Raw genomic sequence first — 8,637 nt, forward strand, 5'->3', positions numbered from 1 at the left:
TGTGAGAACCCATGGGGAACTGGAGATCCTCTTTGGAGGTCTGTGCGGTCAAACACTCCCTACGTCATCCTGGGGGGCTTGGAACCCCTCCCTGTAGACCAGGCTGGCCTCGAACTCAGGGACTGATCAGCTTCTGTTACTTGCGTGCCTGGATCGAGGGTGTGCGCCACCACACCCCACCGAAGTGTTTTCTTAATACCCAGAGGCGGTCACTAGTCTCTCAAGGTGCGCTGGGACTGTGCATTACCGTGCACAAGCCTAAGAACTAATGCCCGGAAGCAGATAGGCGAACCCATGGCTTTCTAAAGGAGACTTCTATTTTTGAAGTTACTTGTCATGTACTTTAAGACATAAACCCAAAGCAAAAACACAAGGTTTGAGTGAACTTTAATTATTATTTTTTTAGGCCTTTAATTATTATTATTACTATTTTAGGCGTTTTAACAACGGGGCACAACTTGCCAAGCCCGCACGCCACCCGAGCACGGGTCAGGTACCCGGACTTCCGGCTCAGCCGGGCTACACCCGGCCGGCTGCTTCCGCCCGGAAGGCAGCGCCAAGCGCAGGCAGGCAGGGAGGGCGTTTCCGGCGCGCCCCGCCTGGGAGGGAGGGCCACGCCCACGCCGAGGGGCGTGGCGTCCTCCGGGCGGCGCCGCGTGTGCGCGCGCAGCACGTCCGGGGCGGCGATGGCGGCGGCGGCTGCTGGGAGCGGGGCGCCCCGAGAGGAGGAGGCTCCCGGAGGGGAGGCAGCAGCTACGCAGGCCCAAGCCCCGGCGAGCGCATCCGGGGCTCGGCTCTCCAGGCTGCCTCTGGCCAGGGTCAAGGCTTTGGTGAAGGCGGACCCTGACGTCACGCTCGCGGGACAGGAAGCCATCTTCATCCTGGCGCGTGCCGCGGTGCGGCGGGAGAGCGGGGACGCCGGGCGGGGGCGTGGCGCGGCGCGAGGGGGCGTGGCGAGGGGCGTGGCGCAGTGCGGCGGGACAGTAAGGGCGCCGGGGCGGGGGGCGTGGCGCTGGGGTGGGGGGCGTGGCGCTGGGGTGGGGGGCGTGGCGCTGGGGTGGGGGGCGTGGCGCTGGGGTGGGGGGCGTGGCGCTGGGGCGGGGGCGTGGCGAGGGGCGTGGCGCAGTGCGGCGGGACAGTAAGGGCTCCGGGGCGGGGGGCGTGGCGCTGGGGCGGGGGCGTGGCGCTGGGGTGGGGGCGTGGCGCTGGGGGCGTGGCGCGCGGCGCGGCGGGCCCGGGTGTGCTGAGCTGACTTCTGCTTCTGCGTGGCGCTTTGACTTTGTTAGCCTCTTTAGTTTGCGTCTGCGGGGCTCACACAGCAGAACTTGACGTCGGGGCGCGGGCGCGGGGGTCCCTAGTGAATGAATCAGCAGGGGAATGATGAGCTAGCCTGTCAGGGAAAGGAATGACAGAGAAGTATCTTCATGAATTTAAGAGCAGCCTTGCCTTAGCTTCTGGAACTTTCTTGACCCGCTTATACACACAGGATCGCCCACCTCGGTGGACTGAGAGCCAACTAGTCTCTCCCTTCTGCTTGTTTGTTTCACAGGAACTGTTCGTGGAGACCATTGCGAAAGATGCCTACTGCTGTGCTCAGCAAGGGAAGAGGAAAACCCTCCAGAGGAGAGATTTGGGTAATCCCTGCAGCAGCTCAGGGTGGACAAGGGGACCGTGGACTGGGCTGCCTTGCTTTCTTTCCTTCGGTTTTTGCTTTTCCAGACAGGGTTTCTCTGTGTAATATTGTCTAGCCAGAGCTTTGCCCTGTAGGCCAGGCTGGCCTGGAACTCAGCGATTCTGCTACCCCTGCCTCCCGGGTGCTGGGGTTAAAGGCGTGAGCCACCACTCCCCGCCAGCCAGGCCTTCTTATCGCTGGTTCACACGGCATCACTGAGGGAAGGGGAAGTTTGGATTTTGATTTATTGATCTAGCTGGTAACCCTTGCCCGTGTTAGGTATTAGAACTGTCTTGGGAGGGCTTTTACAGTAAGAATTAATAGTATAAAACTGGATCTCACAACATCAGGGAATATACTTTATAAATGCCACTTGCATAGAACCGCATGCCTTGGCATTAAGTGGATTGTTCAGTTTTGGGTCTGCTGTATAAATGACAAGAGCTAATCAAGTATCCCGTTCTCTTGTTTTCCAGATAATGCAATAGAAGCTGTGGATGAATTCGCTTTTCTAGAAGGTGAGTTCACCATCTCCACAAATCATTCCCCTGCAGATGATGTGAGCTCAAACCTTTTAAAGACAGATTCCTGGCTCTCCTCTGTACACATGAGAACAGTTCTCCTTGCTTCCCATTTTTATGGAAAAATGATTTTTTCCCCATAATTACAGTTTCTATGGGAAAACTGCTAGCTTAAAAGGAGTAGGGAGTGTAGAAAACACTAGTGGAGTTAGCTGGACTTGGAGTTTGACTCCCACTCAAATCTCCATCCCTAAATATCAGTCTCGCCCCTTATCAAAAGATTAACTTTTATTTACATGTATGTGTTTTTTGTATGTGACTGTATGATAATGCCACATATGTGTGCAGGTACCCACAGGGGCCTGAAGAAGCACCCTGTCCCAGGAGCTGGAGTTACAGGTGGTTATGAGCTGCCATGTGGGTGCTGTGAACTAACTAGGGTCCTCTGGAAGAGCAGCCAGCACTCTTCATATGTTCTTTTTGAATACCTTCTATCTTCCCAATGTCTGCTGCAAGTTTAATATTACGTTGTTTGTGACAGCCTGTAGTATTTAATTTATAGATGGACTGTTGTTATTTCTAGTAATGATTTTGAGACTCCCACTTAACTCCATCTTCCCATTTGGACAGACTCCGAGGTTTGACTGTTGCTTCCTTCAGCCTTCCGGCCCTCTCTCAGACTGTCAGATGCCTTCAGGGCCACCATAGCTTTGGAGGCTGGCCTTACTTAGTGACTTTGCCCTGTCTAAGTTGTAGATTTGCCTCTTGATTCCTTTTTAATTGTTGAGAAATTTTATTTTTAAAATAAGTTTAGCTTTAATAAGATTTGCCAAAGTTGCTAGGCAAGGTGGCTCAGCCTATAAATCCCAGTCCTTAGGAGACTGAGGCAGGGTTAGAGGGACTGGAGAGATGGCTCAGCAGTTGAGACTTTACTATAGCAGAGCGTCCCAGCTCGGTTCCAGCATCTGCACTGGAGGCTCACAGCCTCCTGTAACTCCGGCTCCAGGGGATCTTAAGCCTTCTTTTGGGCTCTGTGGGCACTGATTTACACGCACTCACATACAAAATCACATGTAATTAAAAGGGAGTCTTTTAAAATTATAAAAGCTTTGCTTAGAGAGCCTTTATCATTTTTTTTTTTAATGGTCACTGATTATTGTATCAATTCTTTAGCTCTTTTCCAGCTTTAACTTCAATTCTGTGCATTAATAGGCTTAGTTCCTAACTGACATCCCTCTCTAATGACATCTCCCCATGCCTGGGTCTTTGGGATAGGTATCCCTCAGGTTGGGATTGCTGTTACCAGCAACACCCATGTGCTTTGCCTTCGCCCGGGTTGTGATACTCCCCCAGACCGAGACCTTTCTTCACACATTGCCCTTGTCTTTAGGGACTTTGGATTGACTGCAGAGCTGGATGAAAAGTTTTTGAGCCTTCACTGCATCCTTCATCTTTCCCTGTGCAAGCCTCGGCTTTGGAGAGAGTCTGCGTGTGTACAAATCTCCTTGTTCTACTTCACCTAAGCTATGAATTCTCTGATGCGTTCTCCACAAAGTCTTCCACTACTGGAGTCTGTCTTCCAGTTCAGGCTTGGATGTAGCTGATGCTACTTGGAGCAGAGGTGAATGGACCGTTCCGCATACGTGGCTCAGTGATGGAGGGAGCCAGCGTAAAGGCCTTTGCTCAGCTTCATTCCTGCTTTTCAGCCCTGCCTTTGCTCTTGCCCTGTGGCTGGAGAACCATGCGGTCAGGCACTGGCTTTCCTCATCTTCCTTCCAACCATCCCGAGTCAGAGTCAATCGTAACCAGTTTAAACTAAAGTGCAGTGTTTTTTTGGGGGGGAATATGACATTTTCCTGTCAACAGATTCACATGAGTTTTGTGTATGACGAGATTTAGATAATGTTATATAAATTTTATCTATGCTATGATATGTATTTGTACCCTGTCCTTTAAGTTGTGAAATATACATAATATAAAGTTTCCCGTTTTAACCACTGTTCAGTGTGTTGCTCAGGGGCATTGAGTACATTCAAACTGTTGCACAGCCGTCACCATCATTTGCCTGCAGAACCTTGTAATAATGTTCTCAGCCTGGAACGTCATGTACATGGAATAGCAACTTCCTGTCCCTTTTTCCTCCTATGCTTGGCTAAATTAATTACTTTGTTTTTTTTTGTTTTTGTTTTTGTGTTTTTTTTTTTTTTTTTGTGAGAAGGTGAAGGCGGTGTATTTGGAATACTCAGAATGTTCAGGAAGGCAACAGAAAAGCCTTGTCCAGGGCACTTTTTTTTTTTTTTTGTTTGTTTAGTTTTGGTTTTGGTTTTTCAAGACAGGGTTTCTCTGTGTAGCTTTGGAGCCTGTAGACTAGAACTAGCTCTTGTAGACCAGGCTGGTCTCGAACTCACAGAGATCCATCTGCCTCCAGAGTGCTGGGACTAAAAGCATGCGCCACCACCGCCTGGCTTGACCAGGGCTTCTTACAGCATTCTGCAGCGCAGATGTCTTCTAAGATACAAAGTCTGTAGGTTGTTTTCTCCAAAATAATAAACTCAGTCTTGCAACATGCTAAAGATGAACTTTAAGAAAAGTACTAGGTTCTAGAAAAGTGCTTCCTGCTTACAGAGTTCCCCTTGGCTGGCATTTCAGTTAATGGGTTACTGAGCTCAAGTTTGTATTTGAATTTCACTACTTTTCCCATTAATAACCTTTGTTTTGTGAGCTAATCTAGACTATTATTCCCGCTTCTTGTGTCTCCCCAGCCCTTCTTCAAGTTTCTTAGTCCATCTTGCCAGTTCTGTTTCCCCGTCTGTCTGTCTTTCTCTCAGTTGTGAGTGTGTGTGCCTCTCTCTGGGTGCGCCATGGAGCAGGAGCAGATCGTAAGTGCCAGTGTGTACTTACTGGACCAACGTCATCTGATACGGAATTAAACCGGGCTGGTTGGGGGAACCACAGTATAACTAAGGCTGTGACAATTCTGTTGAGAGCAGTCAGACTTTTTATGCCTTTATCAGAAACAGAATATAATGACAATGCAGTTGTATTGCCAGGATACAATGAAATCTGCAAGCTATACAGGACACACAAGGTTAAGGTCTAAGAACAATTGTCCTGTCAAGTTTCCATGCTTCCTTGACTTCTGAGGGAGCAGAAACACAAAGTGGCCTGAAGGCTTCACTGCTTGAGAGTGTGTACCCTTTCAGGAACTGGAAGGCAGGCACACAGTGCCCCAGGAGCCTTACACTCTAACCTGTAAACATGTCGGATGCCCCTCAAGGCACCTAGACCAGGCCATCTCCATGGTTCCCTGCAGCAGGTGGGTTTCCTTGTCGAGCCGCCTTGCTGACCCTTTCTTTGTTACGTCGACAGCCTTGACTAATGCTGGCCAGCTCCCCTGTAGCCTCTTTCCCAGCCCGCTTTGTATATTTTTTTCTGTGATTAGTTAAACCTGTAACTGCGTATCATTAAAGTTGGTTATCCTGGGCTGCCTCAGCAGGCCGCAATAATCACACGTTTCCTTAAGAGCTCTTACCTGACCGAGGGAAAAAGGATGCCAGAGTCAAACCATGGGAGAAAAGGCTTCAGTTGTTGCTGGCTGTGCGGACACAGGAGGCAGTGAGTCCAGAAATGTGGTCAGTGTCTTGATCAACGGTGGTCTGTGTAGATAGAGCCTCACTCAGTACCTGCACAGATTTCACCATAGTGACAAATCGTGAGTTCTCCGGGACATCATCCTGGGCACTGTAGCCCCCTGCATCTGGCTTTGGTGCTCGGCTTTCTCTGCTGATCTCAATCTATCAGTTTGTCACCCCAGCCTTCCTCTTGTGTTCTGTATGGTGATTTGTTGATGCAAACTGTTGCCTTGACCCTGCTGCGTGTCACTTTTAAGTTCTGTTACTGAGATAAAAATGGCCAGCAGCACGCCACTGTGGTTTTAATTTGCATTTATCAAGCGTGTTATGCAAGTACTCTGTCCCTGTCCCACCACGTACATATTTTAATGTCTGACGAGTAATTAATTCTTGCTTGTGTTCCTATCTTGGTAGGATGACTTGAATGAGGCTCTTGGGCTGCCAGGACCGCCTGCATTTTTGCGTGTCTGTTTAAGGCAGTTTCTCCTGTCTCCTCCCTCAATGTCACAGGCCAATGGGCCAGAAGAAGGTTGCTGGGTGTGCTGGGTGGAGGAAAAGTAAATTCCTGAAACATTACAGAGCTTAACTCTTACCTGTCAGCACCTTTTGTATGCATGTGTGTGTCTGAGCATAAGCTCGTTTGTCTGAAGAGGCCAGAGGTATCAATTGGATCCCCCATGGAGCTGGAGTTATAGGCAGCTGTGAGCTGCCTGGCATGGTTGCAGGAATCAACCTTCTGGAAGAGCAGTTTGCTGTCTTAACCACCGAGCCTACTTCTGATCTTCCTGCCTTTATTTCTCAAGTGCTGGGATCACAGACCACTCCCATGTTTAGTCTGTGCTGGGATCAGACCCAGGACCTTGTGATTGCATGGCTTACATCCTCAGCCCCAAGGCCTAGTGTTTAGAAGCACATCTCATAACAAAGGTTAGAAAAGTTTGCAATCTACCCTTGTTCTTTCTTTGTATTAAAGCCAGGGATCTAATGTTTCCACTTCATGCTAAGTAACTCAGAGCAGCTCAAATTTAAGGCAGTTTCCCCTTTATGTTTTCTAACTATTGGTTCAGGATGCTCTCTGTTTCATCTCGGGTTTTATATTTCTTCCCTCCTTTCTCTTGAGATCTTTTTGTTTTATTTTAAATTTGTCAGTTGCGATATTTTTTTTTTCACCTTTAATACTTCTCTAGGTCAATTCTAGTTTGCTTTCTACTGCTGTGATAAAACGTTAACCACAAGCAACTTAGAGGAGGAGAGGGTTTATTTCATCTTCGTTTTCCAGGTCCCAGTCGATCGTAAAGGGAAGTCCAGAGGGAACCCGAAACAGTAACCCTGGAGCAAATGCTTACAGCTTGCTTCAGGCTCATGCTTAGCTCTCTTTAACCTGCCCAGGGCTACCAGCCTAAGGATGGTACTGCCCACAGCGGGCTGAGCCCCCAAGTCAGTTAATTACCAAAGCAATCTCCCACAGACGTGTCCACACACCAGTCTGATCCTGGCAGTTTCTCAGCCAAGTTACAGTCAAGGTGAGCCAGGACAAGATCTGTTAGCATAAATGTGGCTCATCATGTTGTAAAGATTACCACAGATACAAAGCAAGTTTAGTCAGTCTTAGTCATTTAAGAATTTTATTATTTTTAATTTTTAAGCTTTTAAAAATTAGTATACAATATATATACTCATGTCTATTATTCTCTCTTCTTCTCCCACTCTGCACCTCCCCTTCCCCAAAAATCCTCCTCCCATTTACATTTTAGTTTTGTTCTGTTTTGTTTTGAGACAGTTTCTCTGTGTGGCCCTGGAACTTGCTCTGTAGACCAGGCTGGCCTTGAACTCACCGGTCTCTGCTGGGATTAAAGCAGTGGTTTTCAACCTTTGGATGGAGATCCCTCAGAGGGTCATCTAAGACTATCTCCATATCAGATATTTACATTATAATTCATAACAGTAGCATAATTACAGTTATGAAGTAGCAACGAAAATAATTCTATGGTTGGGGGAATGTGGTGGTTCGGTTGGGTACGACCCCCATAGACTCATTGCGTGAATGCTTGGCCCATAAGGCTTGGGGGTACTAGAGGTGTGGCCTTGTTGGAGGAAGTGTGTCACTGTGTAGGAGGGCTCTGAGGTCTCATATGATCAAGCTGTGCCCAGTGTGGGACACAGTCTCTCCTGCTGCCTGCGGATCAAGATGTAGAACTTTACCTTCTTCTCCAGCACCATGTCTACATGCATGCCACTATGTTTCCCACTGTGGCAATGATGCAATGTAAGTCAGCCCCAATTAAATATTTTCCTTTCTAAGAGTTGTTGTGCCTGGGCGGTGGTGGTGCATGCCTTTAAGCCCAGCACTCTGGAGGTAGAGACAGGTGGATCTCTGTGAGTTCAAGGCCAGCCTGGTCTACAGAGTGAGTTCCAGGGCAACCAGGGCTGTTACACAGAGAACCCATGCCTCAAACAAACAAACAAACAAACAAAGTTGCGGTGGTCATGGTGTCTCTTCTGTATAGAAACCCTAACTAAGACAGGTGGTCACCACAACATGTGGAACTGGATGAAAGGGTTGCAGTGTTAGGAAGGTTGAGAAACCACTGGATTAAAGGCATGAGCCACCACTGGCTAGACACACTTTGTGCAGTCAGCCACACTTGCCATGTGTCCATGACTACACCAACCATATTTTATCCAGAAGACAATTTCAGAGCACTCTCTTCTGTTCCCTGAGTTTTAGAATCCTTCTACCCTGTACCCATTCTGTGTTGTCTCCTGGGCCTTGGAAGGGGTAATGCCAAAGTCCTGAACAGAACTGTGATGG

At 48.6% G+C, this 8,637-nt stretch overlaps 1 protein-coding gene across 1 annotated transcript; it reads left to right on the forward strand.

Annotated features, from left to right (window-relative positions):
• Positions 1-671: 671 nt before the first annotated feature.
• On the forward strand, positions 672-4,192 carry Pole4 (DNA polymerase epsilon 4, accessory subunit). The gene is made up of 4 exons (XM_051202800.1): positions 672-896; positions 1,550-1,634; positions 2,149-2,190; positions 3,584-4,192. The coding sequence occupies exons 1-4, from the start codon at positions 687-689 to the stop codon at positions 3,595-3,597; spliced, it is 351 nt and encodes a 116-aa protein (XP_051058757.1). The 5' UTR covers positions 672-686; the 3' UTR covers positions 3,598-4,192.
• The last annotated feature ends 4,445 nt before the right edge of the window (positions 4,193-8,637 follow it).

This window comes from Phodopus roborovskii, unplaced genomic scaffold, assembly GCF_943737965.1.
Source record: "Phodopus roborovskii unplaced genomic scaffold, PHOROB, whole genome shotgun sequence".
Lineage (NCBI taxonomy): Eukaryota > Metazoa > Chordata > Mammalia > Rodentia > Cricetidae > Phodopus > Phodopus roborovskii.